Source organism: Anabrus simplex, chromosome 6 (assembly GCF_040414725.1).
Source record: "Anabrus simplex isolate iqAnaSimp1 chromosome 6, ASM4041472v1, whole genome shotgun sequence".
Taxonomy (NCBI): Eukaryota; Metazoa; Arthropoda; class Insecta; order Orthoptera; family Tettigoniidae; genus Anabrus; species Anabrus simplex.
Window position 1 is genome coordinate 296,451,245 of NC_090270.1, and position 26,727 is coordinate 296,477,971.

A 26,727-nucleotide genomic window follows, 5' to 3' on the forward strand; every position below is an offset into this window, starting at 1 on the left:
TACCATAAATATTATTAGTGGATAACAAGTCCATGTGTTTATATTTTAGCATTAGACTACTGCAGATTACTGTATAAATAAAATTATTGCCATATGTTAGCCTGAAACATGCTGTGAATTAATACAGTGACAAAATTACAATAAGATCCCTCGAGATCCCTTAAGAGTTTTGAGCATAGGCTGTGTACATTACACATTTCTTATTATCTTCCTGCAGCTATTATTTTATTTATTTTTATTTACATTTTATGGCCTTCATTGGACCACTTTAGTCGGTTTTATAAAAATAATTTCTAAGAGTTTCTCAATTTTGTCAGTTTTGTTTTTAAATCTTCTATTGTAATTTGTAGCTGCAACATATTTTCATTGATTACTGTGGATTTCTGCAATCCATGTAATATTGCTCTTTTATTTTTCACTAAATCTCATGAAGATCCTGTTTTCTAGTGCCCTGAGTGGTGGTGTTGGCTACTAATGCCTGTTGCTCACGGTAAAATTTCCTGTCAAATTTATTGTACAGTAATTTAATTTTATAAAATTTCTGTTGCTCACGGTCAAATTCAAGTTTGATAAAACCTTTGATAAAACTTTTCATAAAATAGGACATGTTCTATTCCGTAATATTAATTTTGCAGAACGAACCAATCAGCGAAGCTGATATGATGATGATATTGGCGCTACGTCGTGAGAAGATTGTGAAGCTCGATTGTAAACAAACACTTCTTTCTAAAATGGCAGTATCCGGGTGGACTAAGGAAGGTGATAGTGTTTTACTGGACGAATACCAGAAATATCCTTGTTTGTACGAAGTTAAAACGCCACTTTACCACAATAGAAATGCAAGAAAAGAGGCAGAAAACACAATCGCCAAATTCCTATACGAATGCTGGTCTTCTAACCTCAACTAATTTTCGACCAAGGACAGCAATCCTCTACCTTCTTCTCTTCTTTTGATCCAATCTCTAGTCCTGGAATTTCTTTTCTTCCTTTTTACGACTGTACAATATATAATTGCAGCTAAAGAAGCAAGTTTTACTTTGTTGGAGAAGTTGAACAGTTGCTTCTCAGTTTAAAAGTTTAGCAATAGATGGCAGCACATACACATCTTAGTTCAGAAGTGAGTTCATAGATGGCCATACCGATGCTTCCATGGATTTCATAAAATAATTTTACCGTAAAATTTTATTGTTTTCACCAACATTTTTATAAAATTAATTGTACAACAAATTTTATAAAACATTTTACTGTGAGCAATAGGCATAAGTATATGCTTCTAAGCAGTGTATTGATTCATTCAACTGTCCCAGTGAATTGAATCACAGCAGTGACAGGCTTATGGCACAAGAGACTGCAGACTCACAGCAGATAGTGCAGAGTGGAGCATTTGCGGATCAGTGAGACACTACCAAAACATGGTTCATGATCGGAACGCAGGACATTGGCAGGAAGCGGGGCTTTCGCTGTGGGTGAGACAAAGAGCCATGGTTCACTTAAAGAATTGTACGATTGTGTCTTCATAGTGGAGTCTCACTCTCAGCTCATTTGAAAGGAATACTCGGTTAACAGTGAAAAAGCGTCCGAAACACGGTATATTAGAGTACTTGAAATAAATTCCTGGTATGCATTGTTGTGCAGACTGTTATTTCTGAAAACTGTAGAAAACTACAATTTAGTGAATCCAGTTTGAGTTGTCAGTTGTTATTAACTACATAATTCTTTCACTGTAACTTAATATGCAAGTATCCGGAGAATGTCCTAGACAAGTAATTTTCTCATGTTTTTAATTGACTTCTTATTCTTATTCCTCCTGGAATTTTTATAATATTGGGATCGGCACTTGATGTGGATTCAGTCTAGTGTTATGGCCAGACTTACAACAGACTTGTTTTATATTAATATAAACTTATTGTGAATATGGTGTATATATATTTTTTATTTTTTTTACATCTAATTCTGCATGTTTAACGGAGTTGTTAATGTAGGGAAAAGTTTTGTACCGAGCTCAGTAGCTACAGTTGCTTAAGTGCGGTCAGTATCCAGTATTCGGGATATAGTAGGTTCGAACCCCACTGTCGGCAGCCCTGCAGATGGTTTTCCGTGGTTTCCCATTTTCACACCAGGCAAATGCTAGGGCTGTACCTTAAGGCCACGACCACTTCCTTCCCATTCCTAGCCCTTTCCTGTCCTATTGTCGCCATAAGGCCTATCTGTGTCGATGCAACGTAAAGCAACTTGCCAAAAAAAATGTTTTTTAACATCAAAACTTTACTCAAGATCAGATGATAGCAGTGTACATTCAATGTTGCTGTTACCTGCCGGTACACAGATGCAACAGGAACAGTGACTCTAATGTACCATGTTCGGTCCATTGCATCGAGTCAGTAATGTAAATAGAATTAAAGTAATTGAATCAGTAAAATGAGTCTAATATATCCCATCACTACTGGGTAGATGTTAAAAGAATGAATTACCGGGCGAGTTGGCCGTGCGCGTAGAGGCGTGCGGCTGTGAGCTTGCATCCGGGAGATAGTAGGTTCGAATCCCACTATCGGCAGCCCTGAAAATGGTTTTCCGTGGTTTCCCATTTTCACACCAGGCAAATGCTGGGGCTGTACCTTAATTAAGGCCACGGCCGCTTCCTTCCAACTCCTAGGCCTTTCCTGTCCCATCGTCGCCATAAGACCTATCTGTGTCGGTGCGACGTAAAGCCCCTAGCAAAAAAAAAAAAAAAAGAATGAATTTGTTTCTTTCTGATTGTGCTCATTACCAGTACCATTTCCTTGTAGACTGTTTCGTTAAAAGCTAGTCTCCAGTGTCTGCAGCTATTATAACATTTTCTTAAATGAAACTTAAAAAAAAAAAAAAAAAAAACTAAATTCTTAGAAAAAACACAACAGTTGTAATAAAATAAAAAAAGTACTGTGATTCTGTTTTCTCTTTAGTTTTGTTATGGGTCTACAGAATTGCTAGTGTTCCTATAAGAAATGGTCTGCTTAATACTACATGGTGACCCAAAATTCTCAACATTTGACAAAGCAATACTTCACGGAATTTTGGAAGTAGAGAGGTAATAATTGACACACACATGTTGGCATGACATGGGGTTTTATTGACACCAAAATAAGGTATAAAACATGATCAACAGATGGCACTGGGCAGCAACACGACGGGTACAAATGGCCACAAGTGCTTGACATGTCAGGGGGTTTTACTGAATCCATGTGTCCGGCTCCATGGCTAAATGGTTAGCGTGCTGGCCTTTGGTCACAGGGGTCCCGGGTTCGATTCCCGGCAGGCTCGGGAATTTTAACCATCATTGGTTAATTTCGTTGGCAGGGGGACTGGGTGTATGTGTTGTCTTTATCCTCATCACAATGCGTAGGTCACCTACGGAATACAAAAAACTGCACCTGGTGAGCCGAACTTGTCCTCGGACACTCCCGGCACTAAAAGCCAGACGTCATTTCATTTTCATTGAATCCAACAAAGAGTGCACAAACAGGCCAACAGACGGTACTGGACAGCAACACATTAGTGATGCGGCATGAGACCCATGTACAGTATAAAAAGAGCTGTCATGAGAGAGGGCGTCAGATGCTCCTGCAATCACGGCATGTCATGCTTGGCCCTCCCAGTCCCCTAACTTCAGTCTGTGTGATTATTGTTGTGGAGTTACCTGAAGTCTCAAGTCTACTGCAATTGTTCAACCTCATTAGGGATGCTAAAACAACATCCGACGGCGATTTCTCATCATACTTATGGATATGCTGTACAGTACTGCTCACAACATTGTCCCTAGACTACAGGTATTGTTGATGAATGACGGCCGACACGTTGAGCATGTGTTATAAAGAACTTCGTCTAACCTTGATTGTTACGCTAATTATTGCTTGTGTATCGTATGAAGCACCATTTGTTGGTCATTTTGCTGTCGATAAAACCCCATGTCATGCCAATTGTGTGTGTCAATTATTACCTCTCTACCTCCAATATTCCATGAAGTTTTGCCTCATCAAATGTTAACGGACTTTTGGGTCACCTGTACATAACTTAAAGAAAAAAAGTGCACATAACATTTATTCCAAGGAATCTGTAAACAAATTACAATTTGCTTTACGTTACACTGACACAGATAGGTCTTATGACAACGGGATGGGAAAGGCCTAGGAGTGGGAAGAAAGTGGCCTTAAGGTTCAGCCCCAACATTTGCCTTGTGTGAAAATGGGAAACTATGGAAAACCATCTGCAGGGTTACAGACGGTGGGGCTCGAACCCACTATCTCCCGGTTGCAAGCTCACAGCTGCGCGCCCTTAACCACATGGCCAACTTGCCCAGTGTAAACAAATTAACCCCAGTTCTGTTATTCACATGTGCATGTATACAGTATATAGGTGTACTTTAAGTTGGCTCCCTATTAAATTAAATGTGTTATTGTTGTATTGAACATTAAGTTGCCCATTGTATCACTATTGCCTGTAATAAGTGAATATGATGTTAAATTATACTGAATGTTTAAATTTGTTATATTTGAAAATGCTATGAATTTCATACATTTGGTGATGATAGAGCTCCCAATAAAATACATGCTTTTGGTAACATTTTCAGAAATTGAAAGATTTTTTCCAAATTATGAAGGGCTATTTTTGCATCTTGCAAAGAAAGGATGTCCACTTAAAGAGATGCTGAAGCGTGCTCCATCAGATGGAGTAGATTTGGTCACACGTCTGCTAGTGATCAATCCATGTAGAAGACTAATATGTGAGGAAGCATTGTACCATTCATATGTAAACACGTAAGTACCAGTTAATAGTTGTACATTATTCTGACCTGTTGGATCCATTTCTCCTTCTGGGTTTGTCCTCTGTTCCTAGTCTTCTACTATATTTTTCTCTCTTTCCTTTTCATATCTTTATCTTGCTTTCTTCTTATCCTCCACTTCCCACAACAAGATGAAAGTCTTACAAGATGACTCCTCTTTGAATTTTGATACCCACCCTCCTGGTGAAATTGGGAAGTAGAAACAAGCTTGTAAATGGATGAAGGGAAACTGAAACTGATGAGAGTGCATCTATTATAAGACAGCAATGTATAACAATATGGAGATTGTTCTTGTCTCTTCTTTTATTACTGATTTAAAGGTGGTAATAATAATAATAATAATAATAATAATAATAATAATAATAATAATAATAATAATAATAAATTCTTATATATATTAAGCCTGCCTCGTGGCCATGATCGTTAAGGCATTGGACTCTAAATGGTCTGACACTGTGGTAAGCCGTTTCGAGTTCCGTTGGTCAAGAAAGGTTTCACCATCAGAATGTTGGCTGGCAGGGTAGGGGAGGTGATGGTGTACAATTTCTAATCACTTAGATTGTGAGCCAAAAACCTGGATTAAATTTCAAACCTCTCCGCAGTGCTCATATGGAATGAAGACGTATGATGCTGCTGATTACATAAAATCAGCTTCATGGTCCGTATCGCACTTCAATAGATTTAGATTCACAATGAAGTATTTATTTATTTTCCACCTAGTCGATACAATGATTCATCTGTCAAATGGGGGCATTAAGCCTTGAGCAGACCCCTTGGTGCTATTTGGCAGGAGTAGGCTATGTGCTGGCACTGGTTTTCACACTCTCCCTACCATCATATATTAAGTTAATAATTTCATCTTATTAACTCCTCAAAGGTTGATGTCAGGAAGGGCATCTGGTCACAAAAAACATGCCATGACAGATTCATCTTGCCTCCTACTCAACCCTGTAGAGAAACGGGACAAGGGTTAGACAAACATATTATTATTATTATTATTATTATTATTATTATTATTATTATTATTATTATTATTATTATTATTATTATTATTATTATTATTATTATTATTATTATTATTATTATAGGAAAACATAATAAAACAAACACAAGGACAGGTCAGCATTGGAAGAGGTAGTTGTAGAAAACCTGAAAACACAGAATAAGGACAATCTTCGTACACGGTTTCATCAATGACACCAGGCCAGCTCCAGCCACACCAAGCATTCTTAGGAATCAATACTGACAACCACAATCCACACTGTCTGACAGCAATCGGCCAACAAAACTCCAGCACATACTTTGCAGTCTTGGCCTTTCTGGAAGACCCTTAATAGGATAAGAACTGGAATGCCTAGAACCAAGGCTACACTCAAAAGATGGGGTTATGCACAGTATGCTGACTGAGACTGTGGTGCAATTCAAGATCTTGAGCATCTATTTATTTCACTGTACAAACTGCCCTGTGGAAACACAGCTTGAAGACTTCATTACATTCAGTAATACAGCTATTATGGCTGCTTCATAATGGAGTGCTTTCAACATTTGAGGATGCTTGGACACAATCATAATAATCAGTTTCTAATATGAATGGCCTTACTAAAGACTTGTTCCATTTGAGATCAGCTACACTTTGTTTTAAAATCCACATAGCAACCTACAGTCATATACCACATGTTTTACAATAGCTGTTCTGCTATATAGGACCTTTCTCATCCCCTATCTAGTTTCGTGACTATCCATAGGACATAGGCTGTGGTTTTCAACATTAATATCACGTAAAGTGAATAATCAACCAAACGTCCGTCCCCCCTTAACATTAAATAACTTTTTCCACCCTTCCTTTAATCATTAACCCCTTCTGTCTTTGGTATACTACCTCTCAGACTTTTTGCACTTTTCTCACATAACTCTTCTTCCTATTTGACTGATGAACATGAACTACAAGATTGAAATATTTCACTTGTGTAGTTTTTCCACTGTTGTGGGTTTGTTTTTCTTGCATACTTGGGTATATAACATTTTCTACAATCCTCCTCAATCTGGAAACAATTATTCTTATTTCACAATGAACCAGTTTTAATACTGAACAAATCATGGTATTTCAGGATTTCTATTTTTGTAACTTTCAGGGGCAATTTTTTTAAAATGTTAATATTTGTGTATTTTCTCTTATTTGTACATTTCTAGACATGAGGAAAACAAGTCAGTGCCATTGTTGAGCTATGATGTTCACCCATTCGTCCCTGATGACATTCAGTTAACAGCTGATGGTTACCGCCGCTTACTGTATAAACTTGTTGAAGATGAGGATGTGGAATAACAGAGAAGGTATCTACTTACCCATACAGTATATTGTTTAGAAAATGTGTAAATGCTCCTTTTTTGTGCTGTTAATTCAATGAGCCCTTCTGTGGATCGTTTAGTTTACACATCAGCTTTTCACTGTTACATTTTGGATTTTTCTTGAGATTCCATTGAGTTCAGCGAAGTCAGTCTCAATCTAAAGTAGCTACATTCCACCTCTGCAATTTACAGGTGAACTACTAGCATATGGTTGAGTCAAAGTATGCTGGTGGTCTTAGGTTGATATAATTTATGAAAGTCTATAATATACATTACTTAATCAGTATGGTATGTCATATAATACATGTATGAGTTCAAGTACTGATTTCAGTAGGAAAGAGGTTTCTCCTGATTTGTTATGAAAATAGGATTCGTATGATGTATTCAGTGGGGGATGTGATAAAATATTTTTTAACCTCAAAACTTATGGCTACTTTGCATTATATTAATGTGGGCTATAGGCTCTGGAAAGTGTCACCTGATGTTGTATGGAAAGACTTAGCTGTGGTAGCCATGGACCTTAATGGCCAGTTAAGCTTATGCTTATGATGTATGTTCAGTGACTTTCCTTTTTAATAAAGAAAATAACCTACCTGGATATTTACAGAATTAGAGGTGGTGGTAGTAGTAGTAGTAGTAAGAGAAGAAAACAAGCCCTATTCAGAGAAAATTGCCTATATCTCCAGGGCCAGTCTAAATATGATGTGATGTCACTGGCTGGTCAGCGCAAGTTTTCCTGATCACACTGGGAAGTGAGCAAGCTCGGTTCACTAGGTCGAGTCATAATGAGTTCAAAGTTAATGGGCCACTTTAGTGCCAAATCCAGAACGCCTGTGTTCAGGTCAGTACCATTACATGCTCGTTGAACATGAATATAAGTGAAATCAAGAGTAAAGTAAAAAATTAATTGAATGCATTAAAAGAATAGTGCTGGGAAGAGTGAAGTATAGGAAAGATTTTATTATTAATGACAAGAGGCAGAAAAAGAGTTTGTGCAATCCCAAATAGGACGGTGCCTCTTTCAGAGCTCAAATACCAGCACATTAAGCAAGGCATAATTGCACTTATTCTCCTTTGAGTGAGATGAGTGCTTCATATGTAGTAGAGATATTTCCAGCTCCTCTTCTTTTCTTCATCCATTCCCTTTTCCATATTTTCTCTGAGTAGGGTAGTGTACCAAAGCCTTCCATCTTGCTCTATCCACCACTCCGCTTCTAGTACTTTTTTTGCTATCAACTCCTATTTGCAATACAGTCCACAACTGAGCTCCTCCATCTCATTTTAGGCTGTCCCCTATGTCTCTTTGCAATCTCTGTATCCATGAATGTTCTCTTTGGTATTCTATCTCCTGGCATTCTCATAAAGTGTCCAAACCATTTCAGCTTTGCTCTATCAATCTCTCCTTGAAGTTTATACACTCCCACGCTTCTCCTTATTTTGTCATTTTGCATTCTATCTTGTCTTGTCTTTCCCAGTATGCTCCTCAAGAACCTCATTTCAGCTGCTCTTATCTTTGGCTCTGCTTAGTCAACGTGCAGACTGCTGAAGCATAGGTCAGTATAGGTTTAAACTAGGATGAGTATGAAACCTTCTTGCTTTATTGGCACCTCTTGGTTCCATACAATGTCTCTTACACACTGGTAGAAACTTGCAGACTGCTATATTCTTAAATCAATTTCTCCATCCAAATTTCCATCTTGTGATATCATGCTGCTTCTTCTTTTCTTCATGGTGGCTCTAAATATTAGTTCCGAATTAGCGTCGACCTCTAAAATCTTTCGCTACCATGTTTTTCCTTCATTCCCACCTAAATATACGTGCTCTCTTCACAAAGCTGCAGGTTGTTCTTATTGGGTAGTCTTGGAACTTTTCTCTCTCTTCACCTGGTAGTCCTAGAGTAGAGAGTCTGATTCTACCCAGCAGCTCACATTCAAAAAGTATGTGTTCAGCTGATTCCTCTGCTTCATTGCATTTCCTACATATGTTGTCTCTTATTACACCATTTCTGTGTAGGTGTTAACACTAGTTTCAAGTCTCCATCTGACCTTAATCAACCTCTCATTTATATTTTCCACTAATTCTAGATATTCTTTTAAGTCTTCTAATTGAGACCTACACCATTTTTGGCTTCTCTTCCTCCACTATAGTATAAGGTGTATCCTTTCTTTAGTTTCCTCTCACCTTTTCCTTTCCATTTGGTCTCATTGATTCCCAGCAATGCTATATCTTTGTTAAATAAAATCTACTATTTCTTCCACTTTCCCTGTTAGTGTCACTATATTTATAGTCGCTATCTTGATGTATTTGGTTGCTGGTCGCCCATTTCTCACATTTCTCCCAGCACCACAAGAATTGGACATTGCTCATGGGAAACACCCTAGCATGTTGCACTTCGCTTGTGGGGAACGCCCTACCATTTTCCAAGGCTGCAGTACACCTGTCATCATATAGGCTTTTATTACAATGGGTGTGGCACTCCCAAAGGCATTTTAGAGCTGCTGCCAGCCGAAACTTGTAGGCCGCTGTTAACATGGAGAACACACCTTTTGTAGCTGCTCCTCCTCTGGAGTACAGACGCTACAGTTGATATGCGGTTTCAGTGGCATTTCCTCCACTGAGGGCCCACTTCCCTTCTATAAGGACTCCTCCGCCCATAGCCGTTGGTCCTGATAGTGGGTCAGGCTATATACTGCCGCCCAACACTCAGTGTGGAGACACTGGTTGTATGGTTTACTCTATTAGCATAGCAGTTTTAACTGGCCAGACATGCAGCTCTATAAAACACAAAATAATAGAGGCTTGTCTTAAAATGTGTGCCTTAGACCTATCCCCTTTCAATGTTGTCAGGTACAGGGTTTCAAATCGTAGCACAAGAATTAATGCAAGAAATGACTTTGGTAAAGGACAGCACCAAGCAGATGTTTCCCAGTGAACTCGTGAAGTGGCCGATAATATTTGTCGCTCTATAATACCGGACGTTTGTGATGCAATCTAGAGTAACTGTATTCTTGTGCTGCAACTACAGACATGTGGACACATTGTTACAAAAATATTAACTTTATTTTCCTTATAGTTTACTAAGTTGAGTTTTCAATAGAAAAGAGTTGTTTTAACATGCCTCTTCCCCAATACTCAGAATCTGGTGAAATCATCATTAAAGAGTTTACCACCCAGTGTGCTGCATTAGGAATTCAGCTGCCTGATTTACAATAGGTTAGGTTTGTTATGGATGAAGGTGCAAATATTAGCAAATCCTTAACAGTGCACAAAGGCTTTATGCAAATACCTTGTGTATGGCATTGTTTATATACAGTTTCTTAGCACACATTCCAAGATGATTTCTTTAATTCTCAGGCACAGGACGTACAATGTATAATTAACAAAACTCAGAAAGCTGTGGCCTATTTTAAACATACAGGTTTAGTTACAAGATATTAGAATCATTCCGTATTGACGGTTTTCACTTTACAAAGGTGAAAAAATGACTGCATCCTCCTAATTCAATACATCATATATTCAATCATTAGACGGAGTAAACAAATTCAAACATGTTTCAGCTCGTTTGAGCCATCTTCAGTCAAAAGTGAGGGGGAGGGGGGATTGAAATAATTTACATAATACAAGTTTTAAAATGCCAAAAAAGCATAATGAAGGAACAAACCAAAAAACAAGAGAGCCTAGACGGCAACAAAATTAGCACAATATACAATATTTACATCATTATGTAGAGCAAAAAACAACTCACTGCGACAAAATTCAGTGACACAGGGGTTAATACAAAACAATAACTGAAACTAAAAACTGTGTTAACCTAAGAAGAAAAGAAATGAAAACAAATGATACAGATGGAAATGAACAATAAGTGCACATAGTGAGGTTGCGGACCTCATAGTTTACAAAATATTGGTTTTATAACAATAACAAAACAGGATGAAATCACTGTCGAAAATTTAGGCAGAAAATCTATCTTTGTAGAAACCCATCACATCAAATTGGCTAGGAGGGGAGCAGGAACAAAAAAGTTTGAGAAACCAAGCCTGATGTGACGTGCAGGCGAAAAGCCTGTGACAAGGAAAAACACTGATGAAATTTAAAGCTTTAGAACAACAGCATTCACAATATCTTCTCAATCAAGCAGTCCCTTTCTTGATTAATGTTTCATAATGTTGGCTGGTTGGTTTGCCTTATTATAAAAGGTTGGAAGGGCCGCGACATAAAATTGAGAAGGAAGTTTAGTTAGTCGTGTTGAGCGTATTGTTTCAGGATGTAGAAACAAGATGAAATACTGAACTGATCATGCTAAAATCTGTACATAACCAGTACGGCAAAACGATAGTTCCTATCGGCTGCAACTGCAGGCAGAAAACAGAAAGTAGAAAAATGAGCAATAAACTGGAAGCAATTGATATAGAACTCATGAGCGACTTGATTTACTTCCTAGAAACCTTCAAAGAAGTCGTGAATGATTTAGGAGACAGGAGTCCAACAATACAAAGTTTGTTCCTTTGGTTCCATCATCCAGTACCAGGAATTGTACCTGGGTGCGGATGAGGAGCTAGAATACCATCCTGAGATTATGGTCGTGGTCAATAAATTAACTTATTGATATTATTCCATTCAAGTATCATCAATACGGATCAAGAATGATATTTATCACATGTAATACTGGATACTTGCCGCACTTAAGCGACTGCAGCTATCGACCTCGGTAAGCTTTACTTTAGGCACCAGAATTTTCTTTCTTGAGATTCCACATAATAAAATGTAATGATTTCCAGGATTTCTTAACTACATTTTCCACTTGCTCTGACCAGGTTGTCTTTTCTAATAGTAACACCTAAGTACGTAAAACTATTGACTTCAACACTTTCCTCTCCAATTTCATAATATCTCTTTCCTGTCATTTTCTTTTTACTGGTACACAATTTCTTGCTTTTTCCACTGTGGATTTTCATTTGATTTTCATGCGCCCATTTTTCAATCATATCTAAATCCTGCTGAAGCAATAGTTCTTCCTCCTCTGTCATTATCTCCCGGTATATGATGCAATCATCGGCAAGGAGGCACACTTCCGATTTTATCAAATCAGGCATATCATTCATGAAAAGTATGAAAAGAATTGGCCCAATAACACTACCTTGAGCCACACCAGATGTAAAACTTACTGGAGAAGACAGCATTTCTCCCACGTGCATCTGAGTTCTTCCAGTGAGGAGTTTTTGTATCCATTTCACAACTCTGATGTTAATGCCCATATGAGCTAACTTGTTAAGGAGGATGTCATTTGGCACAAGATCGAATGCCTTAGTAAAATCAATTACTATTGCATCAATCCTTGACCTACTGTTGAGTTTATCCGATATATCTTGACATACAGAACAGAGCTGACTTTCACAGGAGAAGCCTTCCCTAAAACCATACTGCCCCTTAAATATCATTCCAGAAGAGTTTCATTTTAACCTCAAATAATCTACTATTTGTTGCTCTATTTGTTTACATATGATTGGCGTCAAACTTGCTGGTCTATGGTTATTCAAGTCGCTCTTGTCACTCCCTTTGTGAATAGGAACTACAATGGCCGAATTCCAATCTTCTAGAACCTTCGTATTGTTCAGTGATATATTACAGATTCTTGTTAAATATGGTAGGATTGCTTCACCCCCGAGTTTGAGTGCCTCTCTGGAAATAGAATCTGGCCCACAGGATTTACTTCTGAGTTTAGAAAGACCTTTATGCAATAATGAAGCTTTAATTTGAAAATCATTAATAGTTTTCGGAAAATTGTCCCTGAATAATTGTACCGCCGGATTAAAAACCTTTCCGTAGTGCTTATTTAACACTTCCACTTTATATGTATCTGTTGTTGTCATTGTAGTTCATATTCACAAAGTGATATATATATATATATTAAAGGGTTCCAGGAATTTCGATTTTCATTTAGGATTATATTATATCTTCAGCCACTTTCTTTCCTGCTAGCAAAAGCTTCACCAAACTTCTATACTCCGCTTTGCACGCATCATTATTATTTTTTATGTTGAACGCTCTCCTAGTCTTACATTTAAGCTTCCTAATAGTCACTGTATAGTACAGCGGATCTGAATTTTCCCTAATTATCCTCTTGGGAACAAATTTATTCAGTCCAGTATTTAAAATGGTTTTGAAGTTCTCCCAAATGTCATCCATCCCCTTGCCCTCCTTTAACCATTTAGTATAGCACAACCTCAAATGGTTTTGAAAATATATAAAGTCTCCCCTCGCATAACACCAAATAGTGTTAGAAATTCCCACATGCCTCATATTACAAGTTCCCCAAGAGATTGAGTACCACTGCGCTGTGGTCACTAGTCCCCTGAATTATGTCACAAGATATAACTGTCATCCGGTCTGACTAGAGAAACATCTAAAAGTGCTCGTTTGTGTGTTCTTTGCAGAGGGGCCAAGTTTTGAAGTGGATTATCGTAATCGCCCACTGCCTCCCGAGAAAAATTTTGAGTCAAGTCCAAAGCATGCTCCTCCTTTCTTGATAATGACACCCCTTTTGCTCTTCCCTCTAGCAATCTCTTCGAAAGTATATCATATTACACAATAACGTTTGCACGTAACCTGTTAGTTCTGTGATAAAACATTCCTTGTAGCTTGCCTCTCACGCAGCAGCTGCTTTTCAGTGTAGTTTTTCTTGAAGCATGCTTCCCGCTGTGATGACATTTTTGTCTTCTGAACCATAAGAGATTCCAGTGCAGATGTGCTTAATGTAGGCCTTACTTTCTCAATTTCTCTGTCAACTGTCACATACACTTAAAATAGCAAATACAATATTATTGAAGGATTTATAGTGGAGAAGAGCAGCACCTGAGCTCCTTCATTCACAATTAATTTCACAACGCTTATGGGTAACAAAAGGAAGTCATGATCGAATAAGTATAGTTGCCAACTCACAAGCATTGAAACGAGGATGATTTAGGAGAAATGTTCAATCCTTTGGAGCATTTTTCCTTCTTTTCTTTTTTTTTTCCATAGAAAATTATTTTTTCCTGATACTGTCAGCTTTTCCATAATAATTCCTCCTTTGACCGTAATTCTGTAATCGTGAGGTGAAAACGGAAATAATTACAGACAATCCGTAATAGTTGGCACCTCTGTCTTTGTAACAACTTGGTAAAAGCCATTATTCAACACTAATAAGTTAACTGTTTCCTGCGATAGCCCACTTCCCGTAGTTGACTCAGCACAGTTTATTGACGGTAGGTTTAGATCCCCTGCAATTATAGTTCTTTTTCTGTAGCTTATATTTGCACATGTCAATTCTGAAAGATGAGTGATCGTGTTTGAACCTGACTTTGCCAGGTGATAATCTATGTTTAAGGAATGTTACAAACTTAGGTAACTTTTCTCCTCATTTATTAGTTCTTATGCAACCCTTTGCTGGTCTAAGATGAATCATTTTTGCAGTCAAGTCATATGTAGAAAGACGGAAACAGTGAAAGAAACATGTAACAGGGGGGGGGGGGGGGAAGAAGAAAAAAGGTAGGTGTGAGAAGAGGGAGAAATAGAAAGAAAACCAAAGGACAAGGACATTCTTCTGTGGGTTTGATTTCTGATACAGTAAGAAGCAGTTGAATAAGCTATAAATTAACAGATAGGAAAAAAACACCATTGGATGGAACCAGAAACAAATAGGAAGATAAACTGTTTGGACATCGTAATCAGTAGAAATAAAGATCACCAAAGAGTTGGCCGTGCAGTTAGGGGGACACAGCTGTGAGTTTGTATCCCAGAGATGGTGGGTTCAAGCCCCACTGTTGGCAGCTCTGAAGATGGTTTTCCGTGGTTTCCCATTTTCACATCAGGCAAATGCTGGGGCTGTACCATATCAATCAATACTGATCTGCATTTAGGGCAGTCGCCCAGGTGGCAGATTCCCTTTCTGTTGCTTTCCTAGCCTTTTCCGAAATGATTTCAAAGAAATTGGAAATTTATTGAACATCTCCCTTGGTAAGTTATTCAAATCCCTAACTCCCCTTCCTATAAATGAATATTTGCCCCAGTTTGTCCTCTTGAATTCCAACTTTATCTTCATATTGTGATCTTTCCTACTTTTATAAACGCCATTCAAACTTATTCGTCTACTAATGTCATTCCACGCCATCTCTCCGCTGACAGCTCGGAACATACCACTTATTACATGTAATAAATATCATTTTTGGTCCGTATTGATGATATTTGATTGAAATAATAACATTAAGTTATTTATTAGACCACCTAATCAATACAAAATCGTCTTGGATGATTTACATAAATTTGTTAGCTAATAGTGGTACATGTTTCGCCTTCTCTGAAGGCATCATCAGCCATAGTCTTAACCTTAAATTAAAAATAAGCGTCTAAATAACATGTAGTAATGAAATGAATTTTAAAATCTTGAAGAGATTTGAAGTAAAATAACATTAAAAATAACAATGATGGTTTGAAAATACAATGTGATGAGATATAATAGTGGAAGTATTAACAAAATTAACATTAGAAGGCTGCTAAAATAAGTACAATGGATAAAACAACAGATTGTTATACAACAAGTAGTAAGATTGCATAAAAGTAAAGTTGATAGTCTGGCGGTTATAATTAGACGATGGCGAAAAATCGTATATAATCAAAGTAAAGAAGAGAGAATAAAAGTCAGTTAGTCGAGAGATCCGAAGTTAATCATGATCTTGAAGATAAAAGATGAAAGTCAGATGCATATGGTGAAGTTGTAGAACACGTTGAGGATATGAAGTTGGTGAATAGAAGTTGAAGAACAGTTTCAAATAGGATCACTGGAAGTCTACTGTTGCAAATACTTCTAACTCATAATGTTACAAGCTATCTTTGTCACCGTCAAATGGTAAGTGCACACGATTCTACTTCAATATTTTTCAAATATCTTTTCACACAATTAACTCTACGTTTCTTGCGTCCTTTTACAGATCCCACTTTTATATGCTTTTTCAACTAGAATATCTACAAACTCACAATTTACAACATTTGAACATCACTTCAAATTTTGAGATGGTCCATAGTGATCCTATTTGAAACTGTTCTTCAACTTCTATTCACCAACTTCATATCCTCAACGTGTTCTACAACTTCACCATATGCATCTGACTTTCGTCTTTTATCTTCAAGATCATGATTAACTTCGGATCTCTCGACTAACTTTGACTTTTATTCTCTCTTCTTTACTTTGATTATATATGATTTTTCGCCATCGTCTAATTATAACCGCCAGACTATCAACTTTACTTTTATGCAATCTTACTACTTGTTGTATAACAATCTGTTGTTTTATCCATTGTACTTATTTTAGCAGCCTTCTAATGTTAATTTTGTTAATACTTCCACTATTATATCTCATCACATTGTATTTTCAAACCATCATTGTTATTTTTAATGTTATTTTACTTCAAATCTCTTCAAGATTTTAAAATTCATTTCATTACTACATGTTATTTAGACGCTTATTTTTAATTTAAGGTTAAGACTATGGCTGATGATGCCTTCAGAGAAGGCGAAACATGTACCACTATTAGCTAACAAATTTATGTAAATCATCCAAGACGATTTTGTATTGATTAGGTGGTCTAATAAATAACTTAATGTTATTATTTCAATCACATACCACTTAGTCGAGCAGCTCTTCTTCTTTCTCTCAATTCTTCCCAACCCAAACATTGCAACATTTTTGTAACGCTACTCTTTTGTCGGAAATCACTCGGAACAAATCAAGCTGCTTTTCTTTGGATTTTTTCCAGTTCTTGAATCAGGTAATCCTGGTGAGGGTCCCATACACTGGAACCATACTCCAGTTGGGGTCTTACCAGAGACTTATATGCCCTCTCATTTACATCCTTACTACAACCCCTAAACATCCTCATAACCGTGTGCAGAGATCGGTACCCTTCATTTACAATCCCATTTATGTGATTACCCCATTGAAGATCTTTCCTTATATTAACACCTAGATACTTACAATGATCCCCAAAAGGAACTTTCACCCCATCAACGCAGTAATTAAAACTGAGAGGACTTTTCCTATTTGTGAAACTCACAACCTGACTTTTAACCCCGTTTATCAACATACCATTGCCTGCTGTCCATCTCACAACATTTTCGAGGTCACGTTACAGTTGCTCACAATCTTGTAGCTTATTTATCACTCTATAGAGAATAACATCATCCGCAAAAAGCCTTACCTCCGATTCCACTCCTTTATTCATATCATTTATATATATAAGAAAACATAAAGGTCCGATAACACTGCCCTGAGGAACTCCCCTCTCAACTATTACAGGGTCAGACAAAACTTCACCTACTCTAACTCTCTGAGATCTATTTTCTAGAAATATAGCAACCCATTCAGTCACTCTTTTGTCTAGTCCAATTCCACTCATTTTTGCCAGTAGTCTCCCATGATCCACCCTATCAAATGCTTTAGACAGGTCAATCGCGATACAGTCCATTCGACCTCCAGAATCCAAGATATCTGCTATATCTTGCTGGAATCCTACAAGTTGAGCTTCAGTGGAATAATCTTTCCTAAAACCGAATTGCCTTCTATCGAACCAGTTATTAATTTCACAAACATGTCTAATATAATCAGAAAGAATGCCTTCCCAAAGCTTACATACAATGCATGTCAAACTTACTGGCCTGTAATTTTCAGCTTTATGTCTATCACCCTTTCCTTTATACACAGGGGCTACTATAGCAACTCTCCATTCATCTGGTATAGCTCCTCCGACCAAACAATAATCAAATAAGTACTTCAGATATGGTACTATATCCCAACCCATTGTCTTTAGTATATCCCCAGAAATCTGATCAATTCCAGCCGCTTTTCTAGTTTTCAACTTTTGTATCTTATTGTAAATGTCATTGTTATCATATGTAAATTTTATTACTTCTTTGGCCTTAGTCTCCTCCTCTATCTCGACATTATCCTTGAAACCAACAATCTTTACATACTGCTGACTGAATACTTCTGCTTTTTGAAGATCTTCACATACACACTCCCCTTGTTCATTAATTATTCCTGGAATGTCCTTCTTGGAACCTGTTTCTGCCTTAAAATACCTATACATACCCTTCCATTTTTCACTAAAATTTGTATGACTGCCAATTATGCTTGCCATCATGTTATCCTTAGCTGCCTTCTTTGCTAGATTCAATTTTCTAGTAAGTTCCTTCAATTTCTCCTTACTTCCACAGCCATTTCTAACTCTATTTCTTTCCAGTCTGCACCTCCTTCTTAGTCTCTTTATTTCTCTATTATAATAAGGTGGGTCTTTACCATTCCTTACCACCCTTAAAGGTACAAACCTGTTTTCGCATTCCTCAACAATTTCTTTAAACCCATCCCAGAGTCTGTTTACATTTTTATTTACCGTTTTCCACTGATTATAGTTACTTTTTAGAAACTGCCTCATGCCTGCTTTATCAGCCATATGGTACTGCCTAACAGTCCTACTTTTAAGACCTTCCTTTCTATCACATTTATTTTTAACTACCACAAAAACAGCTTCATGATCACTAATACCATCCATTACTTCAGTTTCCCTATAGAGCTCATCTGGTTTTATCAGCACCACATCCAGGATATTTTTCCCTCTGGTTGGTTCCATCACTTTCTGAATCAGCTGTCCTTCCCATATTAACTTATTTGCCATTTGTTGGTCATGCTTCCTGTCGTTCGCATTTCCTTCCCAATTTACATCTGGCAAATTCAGATCTCCCGCTACAATCACATTTCTTTCCATGTCGTTTCCCACATAGCTGACTATCCTTTCAAATAATTCCGAATCCGCATCAGTGCTACCCTTTCCCGATCTGTACACTCCAAATATATCAAGTTGCCTATTATCTTTAAAAATGAGCCTTACACCTAGAATTTCATGTGTCTCATCTTTAACTTTTTCGTAGCTTACTAATTCTTCCTTCACCAGAATGAACACTCCCCCTCCCACCATTCCTATCCTATCTCTACTATTCACACTCCAGTGCCGTGAGAAAATTTCTGCATCCATTATATCATTTCTCAGCCATGATTCAACTCCTATTACAATATCTGGTAAATATATATCTATTAAATTACTTAATTCTATTCCTTTCTTTACAATACTTCTACAGTTCAACACTAACAATTTTATGTCATCCCTACTTGATTTCCAGTTCCCTGTTCCCTTATCACCGCTCCCTAGGCCATCCCGTTTCCCTGAATGTACCTCCCTATTACCCTTCCAAACAAATTTCCTAACTTATATGTACCACTGCGGTTTAAATGAAGGCCATCTGAGCGCAGATCCCTATCTCCTACCCACCCATTAGGAACTAGAAATTTCACACCCAGTTTCCCACATACCCACTCCATAGTCTCATTTAAATCCCCAATCACCCTCCAGTCAGTATCCCTCCTACACAGTATTCCACTAATAACAATCTCCGCTTTCTTAAACTTCACCCGTGCTGCATTTACCAGATCCCACACATCTCCAACTATGTTGGTACTTACATCAGCTTGCCTTACGTTGTTGGTACCAACGTGAAACACTACCACCTTCTCCTTCCCCTCCTCCCTCTCTTCTACTTTCCTCAACATCTGCCTCAACCTAATTCCTGGATAACATTCTATCCTGGTTCCTTTTCCTCCACACACTTTCCCCACGTGTCTAACGATGGAATCCCCCATGACCAGAGCCTCAACCCTCCCCACCTCATCTGATCCCCTCCCCTCCTGGTTAGCCCTATCTTCTCTCACTGCTGCAGAAGCTACTTCCTCCTCCCTTTTCTCCTTCCCATGACCCTGTTCCAGCTGTCTTTTCCTATCCTCTACTCTACATTTCCCTTTCCTACCTTTTCCCTTCCTCCTACTTCCACGCATCTCAGCAACAGTTCCCTGTCCCTCATCTTCCCTCTGTTGTTCTACCTGGAGTGACTCGTACCGATTTTGCACAGACACCTGTCCTGAATTCTGATCCTGAATAGAGCCCTTAGCCTGCAATCTCCTTCCCCTTAGAACATTAGACCACCTGTCTTCTACAACTCCTCCCTTTCCTTCCCCTCCCTCTTGTACACCTACTGTAACCTGTACATTGTTTGAGGGAGTCCTATCTTCCTTCCTGTCTTCTGTGAGAATCCTAATTATCTCGCTCAAAGTTTCCAACTCCTCCCTCATACCCCTCAATGCCTCACCACACCCACAATAAGTACACTCGCGCTCCTTAGCCATTTTTTACGGGGGGGAAAAAATTAAATTAAAAAATAAAATAACTTATTTGCAAAAAATAAATGAACGAAGGGATATATTGTCTGGGATAGTACACAACAATAAGGTAATTAATATACGACTACACTACAATACTACTTAGTCGTGCTCTATTTTTTTTTAATTCTACAACCCCTAACAGGATAAAAACTGCTGTTAATTACTGAATATCGAAAGTAATACACAAGAACTACACAATTCCAAACTGCAATTAAGCCTATCCTAATTACAACAAGAGTATTTTAGTAAGAGTTCCTACGGATACCTCTACTACACCAGTACTACACAAATATTTTACAAATACTTTACATTAAGGCCATGGCCGCTTCCCTCTCACTCCTAGGCCTTTCCTATCCCATCGTTGCCATAAGACCTATCTGTGTCGCTGCGACGTAAAGCAAATTGTGAAGAATAAATATAAAGACACTTGCTGGTGGACTACCTTTTACTCATAAGTATATAATCATCATCATCTTCATTTTCCAGCTCCAGTTTGCTGGGTGTGGTGTACAAACACTTGCCACTTCTTCCTGTCAAAGTATAGTTTCTGTTCCCCTATGGCACTCCCATTTGGCATTCCTCTTGCTGACCTCCGATTTCTGTGTCTGTCCATCTATTCCTTTGTCTCCCTACTGGCCTCTCCCCTTTCACTTCCCTGTCAAAGTAATTCCTTGCTGTTCTTGTTCTGTCCATCCTCATAACATATCCAAACCATTGTAGCCTGCGACTTCCTAAAAACTCGATAACAAGTATTTTGATGCCGGCCTCCTTCCTGCTTGCTTCATTTCTAATCTTTTCCCTTCTTGTCTTTTGGTTGATTGTTCTGATGAATTTCATTTCTGTTGGCTGGATTTTACTATTTGCCTTGTTATGCAGGGTACATGTTTTGCGTCCATAAGAGAGAATTTGAATGAAGTATGTATAAAACATGGTCAATTTTGCTTTCTGGGGTATTTTATCATTCCAGAGTAGATTTCTCACTTGAAAATAAAACTGAGAAGCTTTCTGATGAGTCCTGTTAAGTATTTCCTGGCTCTTACTGTGTTATCTTTTGAAGTGATACTCCAAGGTATTGGAAGTTCGAAACAGACTGCAATAGAGTTCCCTCCAGGAAAATGTTTGAATCTGTGCCGTGTCTGTTGATAGTCATTTCAACAGTTTGTTTTACTGATATTTAGTCCATATTATTTAAACTTGCTGTTCCAAAGATTGTTTCTCGTATACTGCTGGTTCATTTTCTCCCCAGATCAGAACATCATCTGCAATTATTATTATTATTATTATTATTATTATTATTATTATTATTATTATTATTATTATTATTATTATTACAACAACTTCCCCCATGCGGAGGCTGCCACAAGGACAAAGTATGTCGGCTACACAGTATTTTGTCTTCTAAGTTACTGGTGACTTTGCTAGTGTGCCAGGTGTAGTGTTGTTATTATTGTTGTTGTTGTTGTTGTTATTCATATGTTTCCATATCAAATTTTCAAACATTTCATCTACCTGAACAAAATGTTACACCACTGACCAGCTTTTTCTTCTTCTGAGACCACATTGGATCACTTTAATCAACCCCTTGGTTTGTCGATATCTTGGTAGGAACTGTCAGAGCCTTGTGGTTCTCCCAGTACTACTTCATATGTGTTGATATTCTTGCCCTTTCTTGTGTAGAGAATATTCTAGTTGGGATTTTCTTCTTTGTGAGTGTAAAGTGGAAAGTCATATTTTTAAGTGTTGTGGTGTTTACCTTTTCCTTACTCATAGTGTCATCAGGTGTAAGGCCAATTTTTTTCAAATCCTCCCTCATTTCTTGTATCCATCTGCATCCAGTTGTAGCATTTTTTGAAGCAAGACTGTACTGCACTAGCTGTTTCAGAAGTTACAAATCTGACATTCTCAGGATGTGACCAAAGTACCCTAGTCTTTTCTTGCGCATGGTATCAGTAATGGGTTCTAATTTCTAATATACAACATTGTTAGGTACTATTTGCCATTGACCAGTTTAATTTGTAATTTATATTTAATAGTTCCTCTTCTCTTTCCATTTTAGAAAGGTATGGAAATTAAGACTTTCTGGCCAAACTTTTATTATTTTCTTAAAATTTCTTCATTCTTGCACTTCATATCTTCCTCCGCTCCTCAGTTATTAACCATTTGGGCTCATTTTTAGCAATTTCTCTGGGAATTGTTCAGAATAGTTGACTCAGCAGTATTATTGTATATTATTAATACTGATATTATTTTCAGTCTGATACACCTTTGATGTACGATTATTTTAATTTCACGGTGAATTTTCATCTGGGAGATAGTGGGTTTGAACCCCACTGTCGGCAGCCCTGAAGATGTTTTGCCGTGGTTTCCCATTTTCACACCCGGCAAATGCTGGGGCTGTACCTTAATTAAGGCTACGGCTGCTTCCTTTCCACTCCTAGGCCTTTCCTGTCCCATCTTCTCCATAAGACCTCTCTGCGTCGGTGCGACGTAAAGCAGATGGCAAAATAAATATTTTCATTTCACAAGAGTGTGGTAATATAATATTGTGATATTGTTTGTATTGTATTGTCGTAATTCTACTGAAAGGAATTACGCTTTAGAGATCTGAGTTGACTGACTGGAAGCAGAGGAGCATCCAGGTATAGACATGAGCCCCACCCACTCATCCTACCCAATACTGTAAAAATGTAATGTTATGAAGTTATAACAAATGATCAACACCGTGCTGATAGTCAAATGATATAATACACTTAACAAATGTACAGAACTGTTTGATTCTGTGTTTGGGTAACGTAGAATATCCATTAAAACTAAAAGCCTACATACTTTATTGTTGCCAGGCTGACTGTCTCAGAAGGTTGAGGTGATGGCCTTCTGACCCCAACTTGGCAGGTTCAATCCTGGCTCAGTCTGTTGGTACTTGAAGGTGCTCAAATACGTCAGCCTCATGTTGATAGATTTACTGGCGGGTAAAAGAACTCCTGCAGGACTAAATTCCTGCACCTCGGCTTCTCCAAAAACTGTAAAAGTAGTTAATGGAACGTAAAAATCAATAACATTATTTTATTGTTTGTGTTAAATTCATTACTTTTGGATAAGCTACTGATCGGAATGCTTCTTGCAAACAGAATTACAGCAGAAAGAATCTAAAATACTTCAAGATATCATGTGTTTTAATATATTACTAGACCAGGCGAGTTGGCCGTGCGGTTAGGAGCGCGCGGCTGTGAGCTTGCATCCGACATGCAGCCCAGCAAGTAAGCACCTCCGAGAGCTAACCCCAATGGCCGGAACTGGTAACCCAGACTGCCAGCTCACCACCCGCGAAGTGAAGACTCGCCGGTACCCACCCGCCGCCGCCTAGCAAGTAGGCCACCTGCCACGGATTTCCAGTGCGCTCCGACCTTTTGGATATACTCCACCAGGACTGTCTGCGCTCCCTGCCAGTCTCCCCAGCCAGGCCGACGCTAGCACACGCCAGCCCCGCCAACCAAGAAAACCATAGCTACCACCAAGGGTAGCTCCAGAGCATTTGCCAGTCAGCTTGGTGTCCTAAGTTCGTGCCTTGTCTGTGGCGTAATCCACTTAAAAAACTAGCCTGACACGACTCTGGCAACAAGTTGAATATGGATAGACTGGTCTGCTAGTGCGTTTGACCTCCAGTATTTCATCTACACCTCTCCCAACCCCCTCGCAGCCAAGAAAATCCCACAATGCTCCAAAATTCAAGAACCAGTAACAAGTCCAGTGGACTGAGTAGCTGGGCCCCTGTTGAATCCCAGACCAGCGCCTATCAAACAAGAAGCCGCACGGCTTTCAAAGAAGATCCCAAGAATCCAACCCAGGTGTCCCCTCCCCCAAGCCCTCCTCCCCCTCCAATCGATCCCCATCGCCAGTGTACTCTCAAAATTCAAGCAGCACAACCAGCCACAAGTCCAGTATAGAGGACCACAACTTTGAATATCCGTCCATATACAGAAAAGACAACTCAATCTTTCCAATATCGCCCAGTAATTCCATAATGCTCATTCCTCTTGGCCTTACAGGACCTATTCCATTGAATTGAAGCACAATTCTCGGCGTCATCAAGGACCTTATCCCTACTCATGTTGCAACAATAGACGAAATGCACAGCAACATTCTAATTATTACCCCCTACTAAGATAGTCATATAATTGACCTCTGTGCAAGAGTTGACACCCTCAAGGAAACACCAAGGCCTATGTACACTACTTCCGCCCTCGATCCTGCTTTCCCAATCCCGTTGAAGAACCTGAAGCAGTAGAGGAGGAAGAAGATGAAGAAGAAGTTTATAAAAAAGAAACATCGGAGGATGGTCCCTCACCTTGCAAATACAGCACCCAAACCAAACCCCTAACCATAGAAAAAGAAATTCAAACAGACCCAGTAAGCATACACCCAGCAACCTTCAAACCCAACCCAACCAAACCAACTCCATACAGTCAAACAGCAAGCAAACCTCACCACAATTTCCATCCACTTCACAATCACAAACAACACTCCCCTCAACAACCAATGAAACCACTCCCACCCAGAACCGAACGCGTACCAACCGAAAAAACCCTCGCCCACAAACATCACTCATATTCATTTGTTACAATTGCCTTCAGCTAAACCACTCAGCAGCAAAGTGTCCAAATCAAACTCGTTGCAACAGATGTGATCACCACCATCACTCTGTCTGCCCTGTTCCCTGTGATCAGCCCAAATGCGCCAATTGCAAAAACCAACACGCCACATCATATCCTGGTTGTCCATTCATCAAAAAAGCTATTAAAGCCCACTATATATCAAATAAGCACCTCCGCCCCCCACAACAGTCCCACCAACAAATTCTGCCACTATTAAACCTTAACCTCACCCTTCCTACCAGATATCAGTCAAACTGCAACACACAAACCATCCCCACCATAGAACTTCTCAAAACCCTCCTCTCTCTGCTAACCAGCTCTACAGAACTCAAATTCCCTCTCTCCACCCCCCAGAAATACTGCATGCCCCCACATCCCAAGACACATCCTGCATTGCTAGCACCTTCCCATGCTCCTTACCGAAGTCTCAACTAAAGCCACCTTCACATTTCAATTGCTCCACTTTCATCTCTCCTTACCCTCCGAAATACTGGAAATTTATACCAAATTAAACCATAAGTCTACACCCTTACGGGCCCCATGTCAAGTTGAGATAAGGGACCCAATGAGGTCGGGGATCTCAATCAAATCCACAGCTGCCGCTCCAGTCGCTCCACGAGGCTCAGGCTCAGGCTTGCATCCAGGAGATAGTGGGTTTGAATCCCACTGTCGGCAGCCCGGAAGATGGTTTTCCGTGGTTTCCCATTTTCATACCAGGCAAATGCTGGGGCTGTACCTTAAGGCCATGGCCGCTTCCTTCCAACTCCTAGGCCTTTCCTATCCCATCGTCACCATAAGACCTATCTGTGTCGGTGCAACGTAAAGCAACTAGCAAAAAAATATATTTATTACTAGTAACCATCCATTAATATTTTAAATTATACATAATTCTATTATTGAGCTATTTTGAAAGGTTTTATATAGTATGAAAATTAAACTGATATGATTTTTCAGCTAAAGAAAAGTATATGAATGAGGAGAATTGCCTTAAAAACCCTGTGTGGACTTGGAACTTCACAAAGAAGATTATCTAGGAGAAGGGGATAGTATTCAATGCCACAGGAAAGCCAAAATCTGTCCTGAAAATCGACTGAAGGTCAACAGTAAAGAGTCTTGCAGAGCTGATCCAGTTCTACCACAAGATCTAGATTCTTCTGGCAGTAGTCAACTTTCTGAAGATATGAGTAAAATGCATTGTATTCTGCTGTACATATTAATGTTATATTGAAGGGGTGGTCATTTAGCTCAATAATATGATCACTGGCAATATAGTCTGAAGTGCATAACCTTTTGTTGTTGGGAAGCTGGACTTCCTATGATATCTTGTTTTAAACTGTACATTTTTAATGAAATATTTTTGTACTCATTACTGTTTTTTTTTTAAAATTCATAGTAAATTTTATTTGTACTTTGTAAGTGTTCAACTTTTATTCTGGTGCTATATTTTGAAAAATTCTATGGTCAGAATTAGGAAAATGCTACGAGTTGCAAAATATTTGTATGCCAAATTTGTTTTAGAGATTGTGTCCTTTGGAAATGTGTTTACTTTTATGTCTTTGATGCTTCTATAATTGTTATTCTTGTGACACACTTGTGTATTTCATTTTTTA

General features: G+C 38.5%; 1 protein-coding gene across 2 annotated transcripts in view; it reads left to right on the forward strand.

The window, feature by feature from the left end:
• Positions 1-26,495, forward strand: part of LOC136875758 (mitogen-activated protein kinase 15) — an 84,203-nt gene extending 57,708 nt beyond the window's left edge. Inside the window, exons 6-8 of one of the 2 annotated variants that reach the window (XM_067149334.2) lie at positions 4,607-4,793; positions 7,010-7,169; positions 26,072-26,495. In XM_067149334.2, the coding sequence (XP_067005435.2) occupies positions 4,607-4,793; positions 7,010-7,142 (320 nt within the window). In that variant the 3' untranslated portion in view covers positions 7,143-7,169; positions 26,072-26,495. The remainder of the gene's footprint in view (positions 1-4,606; positions 4,794-7,009; positions 7,170-26,071) is intronic. The other variant, XM_067149332.2, reaches the window with a different exon arrangement.
• Positions 26,496-26,727: the final 232 nt, after the last annotated feature.